Source organism: Erigeron canadensis, chromosome 5 (genome assembly GCF_010389155.1).
Source record: "Erigeron canadensis isolate Cc75 chromosome 5, C_canadensis_v1, whole genome shotgun sequence".
In the NCBI taxonomy this organism is placed as follows: Eukaryota; Viridiplantae; Streptophyta; class Magnoliopsida; order Asterales; family Asteraceae; genus Erigeron; species Erigeron canadensis.
The window spans coordinates 27,868,428-27,892,582 of NC_057765.1; the positions used below are offsets into that span (position 1 = coordinate 27,868,428).

Here is a 24,155-nt window from a genome sequence, read left to right on the forward strand (position 1 = left end):
AAAACACAGTGCCATAGGTCGAAAGATATTCAGAAACAAATATATATATATATAGATACACACTGGAATACACATTGGTATACACTTGATAAAAAGCGGGACGAAAAGGTTTGGCTGGCTGGCTGAGGATGAAGGCGGTCAGGTTCTGTAGGTGCAGCCGTGCGGTGTGTTTTGTAAATTTTGCACTATGAAAATGTTAATATTTATCCGAGTTACGGTTATAGTCCAAAAAACTTTGTTCCGTCAACAGTTTTAGTCCTGGCCATAAACCTCCGGTTAAAACCAAGTCACGTGATTCACATGTGATGGGTAATTTCGTAAATTGGCTTAATAATACCCAGAGTTAATTACAGAAATCGTCCCTGTTATAAACGGTCTCTTGCAACTTTCATCCCTAACTTTCAAAAAATTACACTTTTGGTCCAAAATTTTTATCCTCAATCTATACGAAAAGAAACATTTACACACACAAAAAAAAATCCTAATTATCCAACTTCTTCTATTTCTATCAGATATAAATTTACAAACGATCCTAACTCACACCCTACTCTCTTTTTGAAAACTAGAGATTTGGACTCTCTTGGATTTAAGTGTTTAAGGGTCTTTAAGTAATTGATATATATTTTTTTTACTTAGTTTTATTTTTGTTTTGAGAACTTATAAAAACAGATGAAGTGCTTAGAATAATAAAGATGGTGAGATTTTTCTAATATTTTTTTGTTTGTGAGTTAATTGTATATAAATAATAGATCTAACATATATAATTATATGTTATGTTTGTATATGTTATGCATTAGAAATCCAAATGATTTTGTGTTTAATTTTATTTTTGATTTTGGACCAAAACTGTAATTTTTTTAAAGTTAGGGATGAAAGTTGCAAGTGACCGCCCACAACAGGGACGATTTCTGTAATTAACTCTGGGTATTATTAAGCCAATTTACAAGATTACCCATCACGTGCGAATCACGTGACCTGACTTTAAACGGACGTTTATGGCCAGGACTAAAATTGTTGAAGGAGAAAAGTTTTTGGACTAAAACTGTAATTTTTGAAAGTTAGGGATGAAACCTGCAAGCTGGGTACCACGACAGGGACGATTTCTGTAATTAACTCTATTTATCTTTTGAAAATGATAAATCCTCTTAACCAAATAGCCTAATATTCTCCAAACTATATTTGTGGAAAATGATAAATTCTCTTAACCACATAACCTAATATTCTCCTAACTATATTTGTGGGCTTTTAAAGACTAATAGGGTGTTTGGGATTACATGTTGAAGTGATTATTTGATTATTACGTTTCTAAAATGCAGATAATCTAAAAAAGTGTTTGTACGAAAAAATGATTATGGACTATAAAAACGCAGTTTTGGAGAAGCATGTCTATACATACTTTTTCAAAATGCAGTCTAAAAACGCATAATTTATTTTAAAAACGCATAATTTGTTTTGTAATCGCAATAACAAACACCCATTAATTAACTATACAACCTCTGCTTTTTAAGGGGGGGGGGGGGGGGGTGAAAGGCTCATCCTCTCATCTCCCTCTAATTATTCAATCAAATTACTCCACCTCATTTTAACCCTACAACTTTTTTTTCAACCTTTTTTTAGTGACAACCATCACTCCCAACCTTTTATTTACATTTTAATAATTTATCCTTTACATTATAAACTTTACATAATTAACCCTTTTAATTATTCATAATAGCTTTTAACCTTTTTAAATTTTAAAGTGAGTTATAAAAAAACTTTTTATTCAACTTGTTCATAATAATTCAAGTTTATCACAAAAATACAAAGTATAAATTTAAGTTATTCATAATGATTTTTTAACCTTTTTAATTTTTAAACGCAAGATAAAAAAAAACTTTTTTTAACCTTTATAAATGGATTATTTATTAAAAAAAAGAAACACAAACACTTTATGATACTTCTTATTAGCCGATTTACATATATATATATATATATATATCAAACAAACAGTGGCTTTATTTTAGCCAATTTATACCTATCAATCTATATAAATAGATTATTTTAGCCGATTTACACATATCAATCTACCAATAAACTAAAAAAGGGTTGAGATGTTCTTGAAACGACATGTGGCGTAATTCTTTGATCGACACGTGTCCTTTTTTAACTTATTTTATTAAATTAGTATTTTTAATTGTACAAAGATTCAAATTTCCTTATTAGATTTAGAATTAAACTCTAACTCTTGACTTATTAATACAATAGACATCATAACCTTATTTAGTTGATCGTTTTCTCACTAATAAATTGTCTCTTTTTTTTAATCAATTCTTCAACTTCTATTACTTATATCTATACTATATTATAAAGCAGATCTCCCCTGTTTACATTTTAAGTTTCAACATTTACTTTCCCAAAATGCCCATATTTCAATTCTATATTTACCTAATACTCATTCTCTCTCCTCAAATCTCAACCAATCATTTGTTTTCCCTCTCCTCCATAAATCATTTATTTATACAATTCATTCAAAATCTTTTATCTCAAAAACCGTATATCGATAAATTATAAAAATTATATGGGTGTTCTTAAAATTTCATGCTCTTTCATTAGAGATGTCATTCGATATACTTTCGACAAATTTTTAAATCCGAGGGCGGAGCACGTACGGCTAAGGCATTTGGCTATCACACTCTATGACCTATCACCTCCATCATCTCACCGTCGCAACGCGCAGGTACTTGCTCTCGTCACTTATAATAAGTTATTAACATGAAGACTGTAAAAATTTGAGTTTACGATCCGAAATAACTCCAACTATGCTTACAAGTTTTGATTTTGATGTGATTTTAAAAATTTAAGGTAAATGTAAAACTCCAACTAAACATATTTTATATTTATTATTACTGTTTATTTATAATTTAGCTTTGATCATCGATTTACTTTAACCTGAATTTATTTCATACTCACGAATCATGTATGAAACATATTCAAATTTCTTTATTTTACAATCTATATAGCTACCGTACATTGTACGAGTATTAGGACTAGTCTCTCTCTCTATATATATATATAGGAAAAATGATCCGTACTGCAGACTTTACCTAAGCTTAGATACTGCCACATTAAAAAAAGTTACCTATTAAACCTTTGAATTTAATAAACATACATAACCCCCTCTGAATTTTACATAAACTCCCCCTAAATCTGCTTAACTAAGATAAGTATTGCATGTTTTACCTAACCTTTCCCCATATATATATATATATATCAAACAGTGGCTTCATCAAAACTATCATATATATATATATCATCAAAACTATCAAGCCACTGTTTGATATATATACATATATATATATATATATATATATATCAATCTATAAACATAAAACGGAAACACAAAACAAGTTCGTGGTAGAACTCATTCGCACAGAACGGAAACAAAAACAATGGAGCTTTGTTTTTTTTATACAAGAAGAAGCCTTGAAGTTTGAAAAATATACAAAACACCCCCCTAAAAATCTTTCACTTCACCCCCTACAACGGTCAAGTTGTGCAGCCTTCACCCATATCCCTGCGAGCTAGAAGCTCGCTCACCCCAGCTCGCACCCAGCTCGCGATCGTGGCACCCGAAGCTTGCTTAGCTCGCTGCAGCCCTCTCCATTTCGCACATGAGCTCGCAGTCGACTCCCTCCCCCCTAAGGAAGGAACCTGTGTTTTTGTAGTGGTTTATATTGTTTTGAGGTAAATTCTATGTTGGGTTTAAATCTGAAACGAAATATGACCGAGATATTGATTCGGCCCATATTGTATTTTAATATTTTAGTACATAAGCAACCAATGTTATGTGGTAAGTTAAACATGTGTTTATTCTAATTGTATTTTTACTTTTTTAGTTAGGAACTAATCAAGGCCGGTGTGAATATGTGATATCATTACTGTTATTATAAGTCAAATTGATCAAAGAGTTCATCACGTTTGTTTTATGATAGACTTATTAAATTCCCACATGTATTTAATCCAAATAATACTTGTGATGCCTTACGCAGTTTGTTTCTTTTTCCACATTCGAAGATCTAATACTGAAACGTCTCAAAAAATTTCAAGAGATTTAAACAACTTGTTAAAATTAGCTCAGAAACTAGACAAAACTAATTGAAAAAAAGGCAGCCCACCACTTAGGTATACAGGAAAATGAAATTAACACTATATACAAGTTAAAAGTATAATTAATTGATTAGTAACTATATATATAGTGGAATCAAATAAAATTATGACACAGCTTTGTAATTTGTAAGTAGGCTATTTACGTGATATAAATTTTTTGAATTGATACATGTAAACTAAACAAGTGTCATCTTAGTTAGGTTGTAGGATAAAAAAAAATTGGTGCAGGATTTTAAAAGTAAATAAGCAAAAGACCCGAAAATCCACACCTGACGCGGAACCGGTGCGAACCGACCCACTGAAAGCCCTAACAGGCCGGGTCACGGGTTACGTTTTTAGCGCATTCGCGGGTCACAGGTTGGACGGGTTAAACCGGATCGGGTCGGGTGAAGTCAAAAACCGAAAAATTATGAAGGAAACCCGTGACCCGACCGAACCCGATCCGAACCTTCACGGGCCGGGTCACGGTTCCATTTTTCAGGCTCTCGCGGGTCACGGGTCATCCCTGTTCGGACTGGGTTTCGATCGGTGAATCACATGACACATTAAGATTGCCTCAACCTTTGTTTTTTTTTTCCTTGAAGATTGTCTCAATCCTCTGTTAGTTTATATTAGTAGATTGCCTATATAGAGAATAACTATAATTTATTATTATATGATTGTAAGTTTACTAGATAGGTGTTCGCTCGTTGCAGCGAACCCATTTAAAATGCGATGGTTAAGTGTGGCGGTAATGGATATGGAAGGCGATGGTCGGGGTGTCGGTGATGATGAACGTTGTCACACCGTCACATTAGACAATGATAGTATGAAAGAAAGGGAGACAAAGAAGTGGTGTGAAGTGAACATGTTACTTATTATAGGGTTAAGGGTAATTTAGAGATACTGTAAAAAATGCTTAAAGTCTTAAATCCAGTTCTATTTCTATTTATAAGGGTTTATAGATTATTATCAAAATTATATAATTGTTACTTTTTTTAGTTATAGTTGTCAAAAGAGACCGCTAATCAAACTCAGACTCCATTTATGAGACGTTTTATTTTACAACTAAAAAGTTAGAATGGTTTAAAACTCCTACTCTATTGTAATAGAGTTGCGCGCGTTTTAAAATCTAGATAGTTTTTGGTTTATAAAACGCACACGCCAACTATTACAACTTATTAATGTGAATTGATCTAATGGAAAAGAGATCCATTTATATATTTCTGTTTCTGTTACAAGCAATCATCCATTGTGTTCATCCCATAATAGCGCAATTACCACGCCCAGAAAATGTAATAACTAGATGCAAAAAGGGTGATTTCAAATCCGACGCTTACAACAAGAACCTAGACTTGGCACTCAATTCCCTTTCCGGTAACATTAGCAATCCGGAGTACACAGGGTTCAAAAGTACCCAGTATGGCAATCCGGGTGAATTGGTGAACGCTGTTGTCCTTTGTCCTCCATATATTAAGGCGGAAGATTGCGCAGATTGTATCAAGAAATCAACCCAGCTTATAAAAAAAGATTGTCCTAAAAAAAAGGAAGCAGTAGTGTTTACTCTCATATCGGACTTGACTTCATGCATGGTGCGTTATGGGGATTATAAAATTGAGGGGAAGTTTGATGATTGGGCTTGGGTAAGCTTCCAAAGTCCTAAGAGCGGCGCAGATATTGGTAAGTTGCAACCAACCTTTAGAGACATGGTTAACTCGATAAAGGAAATGGCGGTTACAGGTGAACATGGGATCCGTTATGCAAAAGTGTCTGCAAGTTATGGGAATAGTGGGCAGCGTGTTTACTTGGCACTTCAATGTACTCCTGATATATCGCAACAGGACTGCTCCAAATGTTTAAATTCAGCAGCATCGGGGCTTAAGAGCAATGGAATTGATCAAGGAAAAATGTCTGCTAGAAGGTTATCTACCCATTGCTACGCAAGGTACTCGCATGACCCTTTTTTTCCAGAGAAGTGATCAATGCTTCACCTAGTGATGGAGCCAAAAAATTATCTCGAGTTGCCAAGTATATTAATCTCGAGTTGGCAAATTTAATTAGATCGTTAATCTTATGATTTGTATGTTTTCACTATATTTATTTTCCCCCCTTTTTGACATTGTACTTCGCTGGTGGGTTCACGGAGTATATAAGGCAAATAATAAATTAATGTAATATAATACAATTAGGAAAATGTTAAACGCAACTCTAAGATTTGTATTTAACGAGCATAAAAAATTTTACTTTCTATATCAAAAGCTCACCCTCTGAATTTTATGGTAATAAGTGTACAACGTAACTATTTAATGTATCTTAATTGCAGCCCTAAGAGCTACGTTTAGCAAAACTCATACACTAACCATAGACTTATTATATTTGGCTTTGTTCCGACTCTACATTGTGATTGATGAAACAACATTAGCAAAGCACGATATGTTTTCTCGAAATCCTTTGGACATCTTGAATTTATCTTCTTTAACGAATGTAAAGATCAATTGAGCACCCCGCTAAACTACATAAAGCGTGTACTATATATAATAGACGAGACGGCATTTTGATCCCTAACCCTTACAAAAAAAGACGCCTTAGCTAAAGTGTGTACTTGATGATGAACAAACTAAAACTTGTTTAAGATTAACAAATTTGTCCTAAATGCTTAATGACTGTAATTTATCAAAAACTAATCACTTAAACTTGTTATATCTCAAAGAAAAAAGTAATGTGGGTTTTATTTTTTTGTGCATGTTGATATATTTTTCTTTACATTTATAAAACTTATTTCATCTTGCTTCACTTTTTTTTTTTATGAGATCCACATCGATATAATGATGTGATTTATTATTAGTTTTGTTACTTAAGATATCAATATTTTTAAGTTTAATCTTTGTGTATTGTATATGTTTTACAGATTTTGAGATAACAAAGTACGTTCTTCTCTAGTTCTTTTGGTTATCATTATTCTACAAAAATTTACAATTATGTGTTTAATATTTTACACGTTGTTTATTATTATGTTTTGGTTTGTGTCTTTTTCAATTCTAAGATCTCGAAAATTATGGAATTCTTATTTAAGGTCTGGTACCACGAGATTAATCTAGTAATTTAGAGAAAAAGATTATGATTAATGACACGTTTTGTTTAACAATTAACACATTAGAACTATCTAAACTCCTAAGCCTGTTCTAATAGAGTTGCGTTTGAAAACATATACTTTTGGTTTATAAAACACACACCAATTATTACACTTAGTGTTGTAAGTTGAACAAATGGAAAAGAAACCTAATTATTTGTTACTGTTTCTTTTACAAGCAATAATCCATTGTGATCATCTCATAATAATAGCGCAATTACCGCGTCCTGAGAATGTAATCACTAGATGCAAAAAGGGAGATTTCAATTCCGACGCTTACAACAAGCACCTAGACATGGCACTCGATTCCCTTTCCAGTAACGTTAGCATCCCGAGGTACACAGGGTTCAAGAGTACCCAGTCTGGCAATCAGGGTGAAATAGTTAACGCGGTTGTCCTTTGTCCTCCCTATATTAAGGCGGAAGATTGCGCAGATTGTATCAAGAAATCAGCCCAACTTCTCAAAAGAGATTGTCCCAAAAAAAAGGAAGCTGTAGTGTTTACTCTTGTATCAGACATGACGTCATGCACAGTGCGTTATGGCGATTATAAAATTGAGGGGAAGTATGACGATTGGGCTTGGGTAAGCTTCAAAAACCCGAAGGATGGTGCTGATATTCGTGCGTTACGTCAAACTCTTAAGGATATGTATTACACGATAAGAAAAACGACATTCACAGGTGCAAATGGAATTCGTTACGCAAAAGTGTCTACAACTTATGGGAGTAGCCGGCTCCCTTTTTACTTGGCTCTTCAATGTACCCCTGATATATCGGAAAGGAACTGCTATGATTGTTTGAATTCGGCAGCTGACGGACTTCAAGAGAATGGAGTTAATCAAGGAAAGATGTCTGCGAGAAGGTTATCTTCCCATTGCTATGCAAGGTACTCACACGACCCTTTTTTCCCGGAGAAGTGATCGATCAATGCCTCACCGGTCACATATATACTTTAGTGTCATCGGGTTAATTAGTTTGGTTGTGTATTGGAAATATAAAGAATTATGATTGTTACATTTTTTTGGCAGTGATAGTTGTTAAATAAGAACCCAATCAAACTCAAACTCCATTTATGACACGTTTTGATTAGCAATTAAGAAATTAGAACACGTACGTACTCTAAGACTTGTTGTTATTATAAAGTTGCGTTTCTAAATAGATCGTTTATTGGTTTATAAAATGCACGCACCAACTATTACAAGCAATAGTTGGTGATTTGAACAAATGGATAAGAAACCCATATATTTGTTTCTACTGTTTTATATACAAGCAATCATCCATTGTGATAATCTCGTAGTAGCACAATTACCCCGCCCTGAGAATGTAATCAGTAGATGTAAAAAAGGTGATTTCAAATCCGACGCTTACAGCAAGCATCTAGACTTTGCACTCGATTCTCTTTCCAGTAGCATTGGCAATCCAGAGTACACAGGATTCAAAAGCACCCAGTCTGGCGGCAATCAGGGTGAATTAGTTAACGCCGTTGTCCTTTGTCCTCCATATATTAAGGCGGCGGATTGTGCAGATTGTATTAAGAAATCAGCCCAGCTTCTCAAAAGAGATTGTCCCAAAAAAAAGGAAGCTGTAGTGTTTACGCTCGTATCAGACCTGACATCATGCACGGTGCGTTATGGTGATTATAAAATTGAGGGAAAGTATGATCCTTGGGCTCGGGCAAGCTTCCAAAGCCCTAAGAAGGGTGCCAATGATCTTCAGTTACGTGGAACCTTTAGAAATGCATTTGACCAAATGAGGAAAACGGCAGTAACAGGTGCAAATGGAATTCGTTTTGCAAAGTTGTCTACAAATTATGGGAATACTCGGCGCCCTATTTACTTTACGCTTCAATGTACCCCTGATATATCTCAAGAGGATTGCAAAGATTGTTTATATTGGGCAGGACATGGACTTGAGAACATCCCAATTGATGAAGGAAAAATGTCTGGAAGAAGTGTTTCTACCCATTGCTATGCACGGTACTCGCATGACCCTTTTTTCCCAGACAAGTACTGATCAATGCCTCACCGGTTATAAATGTGTATGCGAAACTATATATATATATAGAATTATTTTTATATAGAATTACATAGAGTATATAACAAATTAAACTGTCTTAAGCAGAAGGTATAACTGGAGTAGTCAATAATCCAACCTTGAACTGAGCTTGATGATCCCGAAATAAGAATAGAACAAAACGAAAAACCGTGAAAGTAATAATCGGGCTTATGTTTGAGTGTTTGACACAATTCCCAACTTAGACTCGTCTTGTACATATCTGATCTCTAATGGTTTGACGTAACACATGAATATCATCAGCACCATCCTTAGGGTTTTGGAAGCTTTCCCACGCCGAATCGTTATACTTGCCCTCGATTTTATAATCACCATAACGCACCGTGCATAAAGTAGGGTCTCACACAAGAGTAAATACAACAACTTTCTTTTTATGGGGCGGCAATGTCTTTTTAGAGGCTGGCCTGGCTGTTTTTTTAAAACAATCTACGCGCCTTAATATGAGGAGGAAGAAGGAGAATGACATTAACTAATTCACCCGAATTGGCAAATTGGGTACTTCTGAACCTTGTGCACTTTGGATTGCCAATGTTACTAGAAAGAGAATCGAGTACGTGCCAAGCTAGTCTAGTGCCTGTTGTAAATGTCGGATTGCCCTTTTTGCAGCTAGTGACTACATTATATCAAGGCGGAGTAATTGTGCGCGCTATTACGAGATAATGATAAAATTGGATGATCTCTTGTAAAAGAAACACAAGCATATAAATGGTTTTTTCTCCATTTGTACGTATAGTGCGTGTATGTGATTTATTGATGTAGGTCCAAGTGTTAATGAGAAGACTATAATGTATTAATTAGAGATTCAAGATATAGCTACTAAGATCGTTTTTGTTTCACAGAATTTGATAGAATCTGATGGAATTAAAATTGAATTCCATTCCTTAGTGCGTTTGTTTGTTCAAAGAATGAGGAATCTCATTCCGTAAGAATGTAAACATTCCATGGGGATAGAGGAAGGAATTTCATTCCTTCCGTTACTTGAATTCTCAAAAAATCAAAAATATTCCTTCAAATTCCATTCCTTCAGATTTAAATTTCTTCTAAAGATTCTATTCCTTCCAAAAACATTCTGTGAACCAAACGCGCCCTAAAGGTGCATCACTTAAATGGCCTAAAAAAAGTCATTTTCTATGAGTTATCAACAACCTTTATATATGTTTTTTAATTTGGACTTTGTATTTGTCATAACTTTCGACACACTTCTTTTTTTAGGTTAATTCGAATTTTCCACTATTTTATATGTCATTGTAACCCCAAGGAGATATTAAATTTTTAGTTTTAATAAAAAAAATTAATGTTCTCCTTATACGCAAGTTTGTGTTATTATAAAAAGCCCTAATTTTTGATATTGTATTTGAATATGTTTAATTATTAATCTCGAGTTTCCATCTATATCATTAATTAACCAAAACTATCTATATATGCTGGAACGCAACTCTATTCACAATAGAGTAGGAGTTCTACACCATTCTACTTTGTAACGTGCCATAAATAGAGTTTCATTTTATTGGGTTCTTTTTGACAACTACAATAACCAACAAAAAAAAGTTACAATCATAAATTCCTAATTATATCTAAAAGCATAAATAAAACCTAACTAATCTAACAACACTAAACTATTTTTTCTACTTTACACTACAAAAAAATTACTATTTAATGGCATACACTTTTAGTGGCATATTTCTAATGTGTCAGGATTTTAGTGACACTTCTCATATGCCATTATTTATATGACTGGTTTTAGTGGCACTTAACTACTTTATGTCACTAATATTTTTTTTATTAATAGCACATGACTTCATCTGCCAGTATAGTCTTCTAGAATTTGTGGCAAAAATTTCATTTTTCCTGCCGCCTAACATGATTGTAAATTGTTTTTCGTTCCCGCTAGTCTCCAACTTCAAAATTTCTATGAATTAAAAGAGCGAGTCTTTATATAAGTTTTTCCCTCTCCTTTTTTCATATATCCCCTATCTTGTAAACATTCCCCCCACCATTTTCCACTTATCAGTGTCAAGCATATTTAAAAATCAAAATCATCTCCCATGATTACTAACCAGAGTATATATTGAGAAACCACAAATATATTTGGGTTTTACCTCTTAAATTTCGGCCCAATCATTATTAAGTTGAATTATTATCCACAAATATTTCTGAAGTTACATAGATTCTTATGCTACTTTTGTTTGTAACAGAAATCAATTGTCAATGAAGAAATCTTCAAGATAATTATTGAGCAACCCCATTCAGTTTTCAAGCTTGAATTTAACAGATCTATTGTTCATTTGTTTGGATCTACTGTTTAAATTTATTGTTCCAATGGATCTATTGTCAATTGTCAGATTCGTTTATTTTTTTTAATAATTGAAAGATGTGTAAATTTAGGGGTTTTTATATATATATGTATAAACAGATCCAATTATTGGAGGAATTAAATGCTAAGCTCATTGGAACTGTGAAAGCAGGTATAATATCTATATATAAATTAGTATATTTATACATAGATTATACATAATGATTCATTTTTTGGGGTATTTTTGTATTTGAATAATTATCTTTTTTTAAAGTTTGATTACCTTATAGAAAAAAAATATACCATGGTTTTAACTATTTTGTGCAGATTAAAATTTGTTAATATGTTGTCAAATTTGAAACTCAATCTAATGGTTTCAATTACTTTGTGCAGCCTGCTAATTATCTTGAAAATGGAATGGAATTGAAGTGTATCGTCCAAATCACAAAAGGGTATAATACTATAATCTTATTTCCCGATAATAAGAATGGACTTTTTTTAATTACTTTATAAGCTGTAGTTTTAGAGATGGCTAATCAGTGGTGTCCAGTGTCCATTACTATTATAATCTTAAAGTGTCTTTGTTTCCTTTAACAGGATATTGCTGGTATTGTTTATGGAAAATGAGCACACACTATGAAACTATCTTGCATGAGGTGCGGGAAGATGATGATGAGTAGTTTGTTTGGTACTCTTAGATTTTTTGTTTAGATGTTCTAAATGTATACGCAGGTATTTTGATAGCCTAATGTAGTGATTAAGTATTTGTATTCAATCTTTGATTAGGAAAGTGTTGTAAGACTATGATTCTCATTCCCGGTAATAATAAAGTTATACGAGTAATTTTTATACTATGTCTTTTTAAGTTTCTATTGTTTGCATTTGAACCAACATAACAAATTAGTGTTATAAGTTGCTATTATAATTGCTTAATAATGTGTCACCAAATGTGGTGTAATGCTTCAAATGCCAAATAATTAGTGACACAAATTATGTGTTGCAAAAGCTTGAATTGTCTATTATGGCAATAATAAAAGTGCCACTAAAGTAATGAAACTTTTTAATGGCAAAACTAAAAGTGTTACAAAAAGGTTTTAGTGGCAGCAATAATAGTAACACTTTATTTTTGTGTCACTCATTACCCGAGGGGCTTTTAGTGACACTTTTTAGATAATTAGTGATAGATTTTGTGTTCCATTAGATGGAAGTTTTTTTTAACCATTTCAAACTTTTTATCCAAGTTTGTTGTTTTACAAATTACAAAGCACACACAAAAAAGGTAGATTTCGTTGTTTTTATGCGACAACAAAGCACACACAAAAAAAAGGTAGATCTCGTCGCTCAACAGTAAAAGAGATTCTATTAACTTTGAAAGATAATTGACTTTTTGGAATGTTGTCGTTATGTCATTTCCTTTTTAGTTAGCAATTCATTGGATGACAAAATGGAAAAACTTTTAGACTTTTTGCAATGACATTGTCGTTGCTAAAACTATTTTCCCAAAAAATATACAAAGTAAAAAAAAAAAATGCAAGAACTTTTACGACGATATGTCATCACTAAAAGTAATTAACTTGAAAATTAATCATATTATATTACAATGAAAATGTCATCGATAACTAATTAAAGTATATGATTTTCATTATTTATTTGGTTGGAAAATTAATTTATAAATAACTGAGTGAAGACATTGTCATCGGTAAATAACATATTATTCTCATTTTCTTTTTATGGCAAAAGGTGTGCCACACATATTTTCATCACAAAATGCCGTTGTAAGGTACATTAGGAGACGCGGATATAGCAGGACGACAATCGTCGCTATAGACCTGTGCGACGACAAAAGCCACATATGGTGACAATAAGCGTAGTCCCTAAACGATGTTTTTCTTGTAGTGGCCGGTTGTGTTATAACTTTGTTTGAATGGACAACCACAAATTTTAACTCAACAGCAAATAGTCAGTTATCTAAACCTGATCCCGCTAGCACGAGCTGAACAACGGTGTCGAACGAAAACCCCACTAGGCTTCACTAACTACTGAGTTTTAATATATAGAGTATCAACTTACACAAGACATGATTGGACCTCTACCTTATAAGTAAACCTGGGTGTTTCGTAATTTGAACCATATATCATTGACCAAAAATAAATAAAATAAACTATGATTTGATACACTTAATTAAATCTATTTTGTATAAACTAATTACAGAATTTAAAGTTCAAAAGATTAAGGCTTGAGCAGATTTTGTTTTTACTAGCATATATTGTTGACTAGGTATATATAGTTGAATAGAGGCATTTTCGTGATTGTGTTTAAAGTCTTTCGATGGTCATTTCCAAAACATTACTTAAAAAGGTTCCATTAAGAGACTTATGAAGATGTCCAAGTCTTTTACCACTAGAGTGGTTAGATATCACTTTATTAATCATACAAAAATGCTCATTCATATTACTCTATTAATTTGGGTACGGCATACCTTTTATCATAGGGTTGAACAAAAACCGAACCGAAAACGGAAAAAAACCATGAAAACTGAAAAATCCGAACTGAAAAACCAAAACTGTTTTGGTTTTCTAAAATCCGAAAGTTATGGTTCGGTTTTGGTTTTTAATGAAAAACCAAACCATAAAAACCGAACCGAACCAAAAATATATATATTGTTTACTTTGTTTTATATTTATATCATTTTATTATTTATTATTGGTAAATATGTTAACTTATTTACAATTTTAGGAGTATATAATAATATCACTAAAATGTTTTAAGTGAAAATACACAACAAAATTGATTTGTATTAATAAATGTATAATTAAACACGCGTAAAAGATATAAATAGTTATATATATATTTGTTTGAACTTTATACAACTTACGCTTATGGATTTGTTGTCATTGTTGTAGTGTTATTGTTACTAATATTGTTTTGAAAACTTTTTGAGATTAATTATGGTGTAATTATAGGGCATAAACTTATAAACTTTTCAAGCTCAATTTGACCCAAACCACAAGTGGTTAAGAACCGACTAAAGCCGAAAAACCGAACCGAAATAAACCTAAACCGAAAAAACCGAAACCAAAAAAACCAAAACCCAATGGTTTTAGTTTACAAAAACCGAATTATAACGGTTCGGTTTTGGTTTTAGTCAAAAACTGACTCAAACCGAACTATACTCACCCCAACCTTTATGTAATAAGTTAATTGCATTAATATAATACATTTACTAGAAATTTGATGCAAGAAAAAGGGAATGTTGTCGCCATGTTGTGGCCCTTAATTTGTATGGTTACAACCACTAGTCCTTGAGAATAATCAAATGATCCATGGTGCTGCCTGGTTCACCTTGGTCACATGCAGAAACAGTCTGCATTTTTGCATCATCTCATTACTTGTATTATACTCTTCATCTGTCACAAGAAAGACCTGGATTGAGATTCCCTAAAGTTAATATCAATTTTATAGGTAAAGTTGATAGATGTGGTCGAGATGATCCTAACTTTACCTATAAAATTACTATAACTTTGAGGAATCTCAATCCGAAAGACCTTCATATAACAACACCATCATTTATTGTAGCTTTTTCAGTATAACTGTGATCCCAGATCTTATGTAGAGTCCTTCATCTGCTGTAGATGGATTGCTTTGGGTCGACCCGCCAAAACTTTTCTAGCACATTTCGTTCTAATTACATAAAGAACTTTTTTAGTGTTTGACTTATCTAATTTCCTTTATATTAGCCTTTGAACATCACCCTTTGGACCGAGACATATTAGAAATAAAACAACACTTGGCTTACATCTTTCTCCTTGATCATCACATCACATCTGATCTTTGCGTTCTTGTCTACTCCAATGCAGTTTCAAAGTGTCATCAGACCAAATTAAAGACTTGACAGTTCCAATATCTTCCCAATAATCTCTAAATAAGTAGGCCTGCCACAAACATCAAGATTTACATAAAACGATAATATTGGGGGATTTAATATCACCAAAAATCGATTATTTCCTTACTTAAACATTAATTGTGTTCTGTTACAGCCACAGGCAGAATTTCGGATCCAAAATCATTAGATGTCGGGTATCTCCATCTTAGAAGCTTTAACAAGACATCTCTAATTTTGAACACGTAGACTTGCCATTGATGCAATATATGGTGATGCTTTAGCATCTTTTTTGTGATAATTCACAAAGATGATTGTAACTTCTTAAAGAGTTTGGTTGTATATATATGGCTATATAAAGAGTTTATGATTGTTACTTTTTTATTTGGCAATTATAGTTGTGAAATGAGAACCCAATTAATCAAACTCAAACTCCATTTATGGGACGTTTTATATATTAGCAATTAACAAATTAGAACAAGGGTCTAATACTCCTAGTCTGTTGTAATTATAGAGTTGCGTTTCAAAATAGATAGTTATGGTTTGTATATATAATTAATCACACACAAACTATGGAGTACAAATTAGTGTAAATTGATCAAATGGAAAAGAAACCCAATTATATGTTTATGTTTATTCTACAAGCAATTATCCATTGTGATCATCTTGTAATAGCGCAATTACCCCGCCCTGAGAATGTAATCACTAGATGCAAAAAGGATGATTTCAAATCCGACGCTTACAACAAGCACCTAGGTTTGGCACTAGATTCTCTTTCCAGGAACATTAGCATTCCGGGGTACAGAGGGTACAAAAGTGCGCAGGCAGGCAACCAGGCTGAAATAGTTAACGCCGTTGTCCTTTATCCTCCCTATATTAAGGCGGAAGATTGCGCAGATTGTATCAAGAAATCAGCCCAGCTTCTAAAAAGAGATTGTCCCAAAAAAAAGGAAGCTGTAGTGTTTACTCTCGTATCAGACATGACGTCATGCATGGTGCGTTATGGTGATGATAAGATTGAGGGGAAGATTGATGATCCTTGGGGTTGCGAAAACTTCCAAAGCCTTAAGAAAGGTGCTGATATTCGTGAGTTACGTGGAATGTTTACAACCGCGTTTTACCAAATGAGGAATACGGCAGTTACAGGCGCAAATGGAATTCGTTTTGCAAAACTGTCTACAAATTATGGAAATAGTCGGCGCCCTATTTACTTTGCGCTTCAATGTACTCCTGATATTTCGCCAATCTGTTAGTATGTTAAATATTATAAATATATCAAATTTGGAGTTTACCATTTGCTTGTTATACTTTATACAATTAATTATATATCATGATATGAATAGATAAATTAAAAGTAAATCAGCACAAACCCCTTAATCATGTGTATTGCTTTGGTACCCTCACATAAACAAGGTGGGACCCACAAGAAATCGTCGCAAAATGTCGTCATAAAGCACATTAGGAGACGAGGATATAGCAAGGACATGAATATGACGACTATGTCATTGCTATATACTATTTGCAAAGACAATTTAAGGCCACATATAGCGACAACAAGTGTCGCCGCTAAATAATGTTTTTCTTGTAATAGTGATAACGGTGCTATAGTTTTGTTTGAATCCAATATATATATAATTTCTAATCATGCTATAACTTGTATAGTCTTTCCCTCTCCTGGATACCTAAAGCCATCTCCAATGGTACAATCAATTTGCCCAAACACACTAGTCACCTCAACAATACATCAATAAACTGTTCGAGCACACTAAACCAACAAATTAAACTCATTTTGCTTCTAACCCAACGTACTGAAATTCAATTTGCCCATACAAACATTTATATTAAATTATAAAAAATTCAATTTGCCCATACAAACATTTATATTAAATTATAAAACATTTTGCAAGAAAACAAAAAAATGGGCCCACATGATAGTTTGTTCCAAATTTGCTCCCACACAAACTCAATCTACAAATTGTCATACAAATCAAAAGACAATTGGAGATGGCATAAGTGGCAAAGGAATTAATGCCTTTTGTGTGTAGGTCCTTAGCACTTTAGCAGTGTTGTCAAGTTCAGAACTTCTAACAGGTTCAATCTCTTAAAATTATTTTGAGGAGTTTCAGTATTAGATCTTCTAATGTGGAAAACGAAACAAACGGTATGAGCCATCAAGCATCTTTCTAAATTATATATAATGGGGCAGTATTCCAGCATACCTCCTTCTTTCAAAACTAGGGTGGTCCTTTTACTTTTTTAATTTATTTGTTGTACCAAAAAATCAGTGGACCACATGTTCTTAAAAATTACATCTCTTTCTTTCATCACTATTTTCTCCTTAAATTGCATCTCCTTCTTTCATCACTATTTTTTCCTTCCCAAATTTGATATTAATGTAAATGAATAAATACAGAGTATATTTTTGGATAATTCAAATAACCATGTATCCAGATTAAACTTCCCTTGAATTGTGTTTTGATATCTTTTGAAGACAATTTCTAAAACCTTGAAATTAACCCAGTTCATCATCTAATGCCTTCATGCCTCTAATAAAAACCCAAGTTCAGGTGTTGACTGGGTTGCCTCGCTTCCCGTGGCTGATGAGATTTCGTCTTGGAAGGTTTTGATAAATTGAGTTGAGTCCTGGCTCGTCCGAGTCCGACCTGGTTTTCTCTTGGAACTGATCAGTGATCCCATTTTGTTTCTTTTATGTATTAAAAAAATAAAAGAAAAATAATGGGATGTATTTTGTGTAGTTTGAAATTAAGAAATTTGAGAGAAAAACAGAGACAAATAATGGGATGTATTTTGTGTAGGGGAAAGGAGAAGATATGAGAATTTTATGGAGGTACAAGTGTTTTAATATTAAAAAGAAAAATATTTATGGGACTGGAAAGATACTTCTGCTTTTTTGTTTTCCAGAAGAGAAATTGCCCAAAGAAATGTACTCCGTATTGTCTATTTTACTAACTAAAAAAAATTATGGTCATGTCATTAGGGTGGAGGGAGTACTCCATAAGTACTCAACTCTACCCAATCCTTCCTCTAATCAAAATTCTTCAACTCATAGATACCCAATTCTATCCAATTCTTACTTAAATCAATGGCAATACATACCCAATTTCTTTTTTATTTTTTTATTATATAAATGTATTAACTATATAAATATTATCTTAAAACATTTCATTAAATAGAAATAAACATTACACAACACTTTTAAAAAACAAAAACACAAAACAATACATAACAAAGCTATAAAAAACAGGGTATAAAAATAAAATTTCTGAAATTAATATAACTCATTTATCAATGTAGCATTAGTTCATGGGGATATAATGTAAATTTTGCAAATGTGTAACACATCCTCCCTTTCTTCTTCGTTTGTCTGCAATAGAGTACACAACCATAACATATTTTCAGTTTCTTTTTTTTTTAAAAAAATTTTGAACGGCAGATTGGCAAAATTGAGGCACTCCCAACTGTTGGAAGAGTGGGCCCTCCACCACCACGATTCTCTCTCTATTTCGGCTTCACTACTCGAATTCCTACCCGATTTTCCCTACCCGGCTCGTGCCCGACCACCGAGGGTGATGTACCCGATCGTGGTCGGCTTACCCAAGGCCTTACCCGAAGGGTACTCCCTCCGCCCTTATCTATAAACAGGATAGTATGATGGAAGATAGAAAATGCCATACTTTTCACAATTTTCGATATTATTACATAATAGTTCATGTTATATTCATGTGGTCCGGTCTTTATAAAATGTCTAATGGGGGTGTACTCAAATAAGCGCCTATATAATTGGGTTGTAAAGAGGTCTATTGTTGTATCAGTTGACCTTAAATCTAAGTGGTTGAAGTGAAATTCTCAATGACTTTAATACAAAGGTTTTAATCGGTCCAAGTAATAGAGATGATCAAATAGGTTATAACATGTTAGTGATCCCAATTGCCATCAACTTTTTTAATATATATAAAACTATTAATTTTCGTTCACATAGAAAACAATCCCATGAAAGAAGACAAGTTCATTGGTCTAAACTTGTGCATCTTGGGAATGTCATATATTCATCATGTCCATGTTTATTAGGATATATCCATCCTATTGGGAATTTAATCACAGACTGCACACTCTTCTATAAGCACATCAGATCCAATATCTTATAGATCCAAAAATAAATAGATAAACAAAAGAGTGGTTAAATAACTTTTTATTAATCATACAGGAATTCTCATGCATATGATTAAATATGGGTATGGCATACCCCTTATGTAATAACTAATAAGTGAATTGCATTGTCATTTGTAATCACAAATATAATACATATACTACAAATTGTTGCAAGAAAAAGGGATTTGTCACCATGTTGTGGCCCATTGTATGGTTACAAGTTACAACCACTAGTCTTGGGTCCAATCAAATGACCCATGGTGCAGCTTGGTTGATCTTGGTCACATGGAGAAATAGTATGCACTTTTGCATCATATTATTACTTGTATTATACTCTCCATCTGTCACAAAAAAGACCTTCATATAACAACACCATCATTTATTGTAGCTTTTTCCAGTATAACTGTGATCCCAGATCTTATGTAGAATCCTTCATCTGCTCTATCACCTTCTTCAACTCCCTGTCAAAAACTATTTTTATCAGCATGAAATGGATCGGTTTGGGTTGACCCGTCAAAACTTTTCTAGCCCATTTCTTTCTAACATACAGAACTTTTAAAGTGTTTGACTCGTTTCCCTTTTAGACTTCCCATTGGACCGACACGTATTAGAAACAAAATGGAACTCGATACAAATAAGTGAAAACAACACTTGGCTTACATCTTTATTCATGATCATCACATCACATCCGATCTTTGCGTTCTTGTCTATAATGCAGTTTCTGCAACAAAAATGGCAATGTTAAAGAAGATAAGGTTTTATGGTGCTTTGGATTTTGCTATTTGATGCTTTTAACTAAATTGTACCTAATCTTTGTGTTACTTCCGACACCAATAGGGACCTTTCCGTCAGCTAGCAAAGATGCTATCTCGAATTCTGTCTGATAATAATCTGCCCCCAACATTAGTGTATCCTGAAGCAGGTTGTAATCAAGAAAGTGTATTTTTGTTTAGTGTTTGGAATGAATAAGTAATGACAGTAATTTAGGAATAAAGAAAGCTCATTAACTTGTCAAACTCACTTTAAGCTCGACACCAGAGTCCAAACGTGAACGTTCACCAACTATCGAGTGTTCGATATTGCATTCTCTTAAGAAACAACCATGCGAAATAATTGCATTCTTGATCTAGAAATCATGGAAAAATAACCATGTGAAACTATTGTGAATGCACAGCACCTTCTAAAACTACCAAGTTTCAGAGTGAGTTTACCTTGCTTTTTTCGATCTTTGATGGTGGCAAAAACCTTGGAGAAGTGAAAAATGGAGTCTTTGGATCATAAAACTGAAATTTAGGTACCTTCAAAATGACATCGAACCAAATAAAACCTCAATCAAATAACATCAACTTTTACATCAAAAAACACAGCTTTGATGATTAGATCACCTCATCTGTAAGCGCCAAATTTGCATCATAAAAAGACTTAATAGTTCCAATATCTTCCCAATAATCTCTGAATAAGTAGGCCTGCCAAAAACATCAAAATTTAAATGAAACGATGTTAGGTGGTTTAATATCACCAAAATCACTTATTTCCTTACTTGAACATTGTGTTCTGTTACAGCAGCAGGCAGAATTTCGGATCCAAAATCATTAGATGTCGGGTATCTCCATCTTAGAAGCTTTAACAAGACATCTCTTTTGAACACGTAGACCCCCATTGATGCAATATATGGTGATTCTTTAGCATCTTTTTGTGATAATCCAAGTAAAGTTGTATCAACTCGCTGCAAAAACAAAAAACTAATCAGGAAACGACTTTGATATAGCAGTTGTTTCTTGTTTCTCTGATGTGATGCTTGCTCACCATTTCTTTCAAATCATCGCCTTTCGGTTTTTCAGCAAATTGGATGACTTTACCCTTGTTATCAAACTTTAATAGTCCAAAATCAGGTGCCCTACTGTAAAACACAACAGCACCTTTCAGATTTGATAAAAAGACACCGAAAGCAAAATGAATAAGAGTATAAAGATCGACATTAACAGACCTTTCACCCACTGGCACACAAGAAACTGTAATATCAGCATCCCTGTCAATGTGATTCTGTTTGTAAATATCATACAGTTAGCGATAACAAATTCAAAATTATTACCTTTCACTTCATGATGCTTAAAAATTGAAGTATATGCATACCTGCAAAAGGTTAAGATAGTCCATACGGTAAAGATGATCACCAGACAAGATTAGTATATCCTCGATATCCTTGTTTTTGGCATCCTACAGGAACCAAAAAGGTCAACACAGAAAAGATTGAAAGGGTGTTTATAAATACGTCAAGTCAAGTATAGACTCAAGTTAGTTGTCACCAAAAATAAAGTTTTTTTAGACTACATTCAATCAAGAAAATGTAAGAAAGTACAAACTGACCTCAAAAACCCACGTAAATTGTCTAACAGCGTCTGCAGTTCCTTGGAACCAATTCATTCCCGCTTCACCTGGTGTTTGAGTGGCAGCCAACACCTATTGAAACTCAAATGTTTAGTAAATGATAGCTAAGAAAAACATTAATCAGATCTTCATTTCAGACACTTCATATGTACAAACTTTTGAACATATGTATCTTATTAATTTATTAGTATCCAAGATTGTAAAGGTTGCAAGTGTCATACCTCCACAAAACCATCTCCGAAATTCACACCGTTGCCAAAATACGTTCGAGAGATGTGACGATTAAGTGAAGCAGAATTAAACTGAGTCAGAACAAAAATCTTGTTTATGGTGCTATTTATACAGTTGCTCATCGGGATGTCTATAAGCCTATAACATCCTCCTACAGGTACCTGCACAATACAATTTTTAAGATCACAAAAACTTAACCATCGAAAACTAGAGATGGCAAAACAAACTCGCCAGACAAGTCCGGTAACAGGTCAAAACATGTTCGGACAATATGGGTAATTTTGAAACGGGTCAAAACCTGGTAGGAGCAAGTTGAATTTACCCAAAATACTTTTTGACCAAATTTATTCTTACAGAAGCCTGAATCTTTTTATGTATTTAAATTCACAAAAACATTAACACTTACAGCCGGTGTGGCGGTTTTTCTGGTAAGAGGAAATAGTTGAGTTCCTGCACCACCACCAAGTATGATTGCAGCAGCATTTTTCGAATTTAACCTTCTTCTCTCAAATCTTGGTGCTCCCATTGTCTATCAATTGAATTATATCAATTTTTTTTGCAATTAAAGATCCAAGATTAAACATATGAAAGAGAAATAAAATCATTTCTTTTTTTTTTCTTAACATACTTCATCAACAAACTATAATGCATCCCTTTGATGGGTAAAGAATCTTGATGATTTATTACAACAACTTATAGTCTATTTTTCTAAACTAAATTATTAGCAACAAACGGACTTATGCTAAGTAAGCCAAACAATAATAAGCTAATAAGTTCAAAAATAAGCCATCCTTCCCAATTTAGAACAAAAGAGCATGAACTATCTTTTCCATCATCATAATCATAATCATAATAATAATAAATAAATAAAAATTCAATAAAATATTATAAAAAAAAAAATGCTATAATGGAATGTTTACCTCAAGCATAGTTTCATTGCCATTATCTGATGTAATAACAGAGTAAGCAACCCCATGTTTCATAATCTTGCCACTTTTCTTCTTATAACTCAACCTTTTTGCAACATTATTAACCAAAACGGTGCCGTTTAAACTCCCTCTAATCTTTTCACCTCTCAAAAAACCTTCATGATCACCATTTCTAAAACCTCCATCATTTTTTGCGAAATGGGCATTGCTTTTTATTGTTGAACAACAATACTCCATCTTTAATAAAACAAAATTTTTACTAATAATACTAATGATCAAAGATTTTTAAATACTAATAATTACAAAATTTTATATATGTATATGTATATAAACTTTTTATTTTAAATATAGAAATGGAGATAGTATAGCCACTAATCTAAGTTACCAAGTAAAGTATAGATCACAATATCACATGAAGATACTAAATTTCAGGTTACTCATAAACAAAGGTATCTCTTTATTTATTTTTTAAGTTAAACTTTTTATTCTTGAAATGGGCTAATATTGAAGTTACCAAGGAAAAAAAGTTTCTTTTTTTTTTATAAAAACTTTCTTTTAAGAATGTTGAACAGGGTTAGATTTTTGTTAAGAAGTAAGAATTAAAGAAGCCCAGATGAAAAAGATTGGATTTTGAGAGTACCCAATTGGTAATTATGCAAAAAAGTTGGAAAAAGTTTATGAAATCAAGATTTTGTGGGAAATGTGTGATGAGGTGTGGAAATTTATTGAACTTGTGACAATGAGCTCTCTGTTGTCACGAGATATCTGGTGTGGTTTTGCAGGTATATATATATATATATATATATGAGATATGATTGGTGTGTATGTATATGTATATAGACTTTGGAATCAGTAATGTTCATTTTAGATTTTGTTATTAAAGAAAAAAAAATGATAAAGTTGCAAATATGTACGACTACCCTCCCTCCCAAAATAA

At 33.0% G+C, this 24,155-nt stretch overlaps 4 protein-coding genes and 1 long non-coding RNA gene across 5 annotated transcripts; 4 read left to right on the forward strand and 1 right to left on the reverse strand.

The window, feature by feature from the left end:
• The first annotated feature begins 5,324 nt into the window (after positions 1-5,324).
• Positions 5,325-6,104, forward strand: LOC122601484 (putative cysteine-rich receptor-like protein kinase 20). The gene has a single exon (XM_043774239.1). It carries the CDS (start codon positions 5,325-5,327, stop codon positions 6,102-6,104), a length of 780 nt encoding a protein of 259 aa, XP_043630174.1.
• A 1,287-nt stretch (positions 6,105-7,391) lies between these two features.
• On the forward strand, positions 7,392-8,174 carry LOC122601486 (cysteine-rich repeat secretory protein 38-like). Its single transcript, XM_043774240.1, has one exon. The coding sequence runs from the start codon at positions 7,392-7,394 to the stop codon at positions 8,172-8,174; it is 783 nt and encodes a 260-aa protein (XP_043630175.1).
• Positions 8,175-8,478: 304 nt separating this feature from the next.
• LOC122601487 (cysteine-rich receptor-like protein kinase 29) lies at positions 8,479-9,267 on the forward strand. The gene has a single exon (XM_043774241.1). The coding sequence runs from the start codon at positions 8,479-8,481 to the stop codon at positions 9,265-9,267; it is 789 nt and encodes a 262-aa protein (XP_043630176.1).
• A 2,185-nt stretch (positions 9,268-11,452) lies between these two features.
• Positions 11,453-12,454, forward strand: LOC122599201. Its single transcript, XR_006323883.1, has 3 exons — positions 11,453-11,792; positions 12,014-12,072; positions 12,218-12,454. It is a non-coding gene; the product is annotated as an uncharacterized LOC122599201 (long non-coding RNA).
• Positions 12,455-19,695: 7,241 nt separating this feature from the next.
• Positions 19,696-23,764, reverse strand: LOC122599200 (glucose-1-phosphate adenylyltransferase large subunit 1-like). Its single transcript, XM_043771661.1, has 14 exons — positions 23,210-23,764; positions 22,696-22,818; positions 22,280-22,450; positions 22,038-22,130; positions 21,804-21,887; positions 21,658-21,713; positions 21,477-21,570; positions 21,211-21,396; positions 21,056-21,136; positions 20,882-20,968; positions 20,692-20,796; positions 20,477-20,583; positions 20,331-20,391; positions 19,696-20,131 (listed from the first exon to the last, which is right to left on the reverse strand). The coding sequence occupies exons 1-14, from the start codon at positions 23,453-23,455 to the stop codon at positions 20,030-20,032; spliced, it is 1,596 nt and encodes a 531-aa protein (XP_043627596.1). The 5' UTR covers positions 23,456-23,764; the 3' UTR covers positions 19,696-20,029.
• Positions 23,765-24,155: the final 391 nt, after the last annotated feature.

Coding starts and splice junctions, on each gene's coding strand:
- LOC122601486 (XM_043774240.1), top strand. CDS start 7,392: ATGGAAAAGAAACCTAATTATTTGTTACTGTTTCTTTTACAAGCAATA.
- LOC122601484 (XM_043774239.1), top strand. CDS start 5,325: ATGGAAAAGAGATCCATTTATATATTTCTGTTTCTGTTACAAGCAATC.
- LOC122599200 (XM_043771661.1), bottom strand. CDS start 23,455: ATGGAGTATTGTTGTTCAACAATAAAAAGCAATGCCCATTTCGCAAAA. Junction 21,137..21,210: donor TAACAGAACACAATGTTCAA/GTAAGGAAATAA, acceptor TGTTTTTGGCAG/GCCTACTTATTCAGAGATTA. Junction 20,132..20,330: donor TGATGATCATGAATAAAGAT/GTAAGCCAAGTG, acceptor AGTTTTTGACAG/GGAGTTGAAGAAGGTGATAG.
- LOC122601487 (XM_043774241.1), top strand. CDS start 8,479: ATGGATAAGAAACCCATATATTTGTTTCTACTGTTTTATATACAAGCA.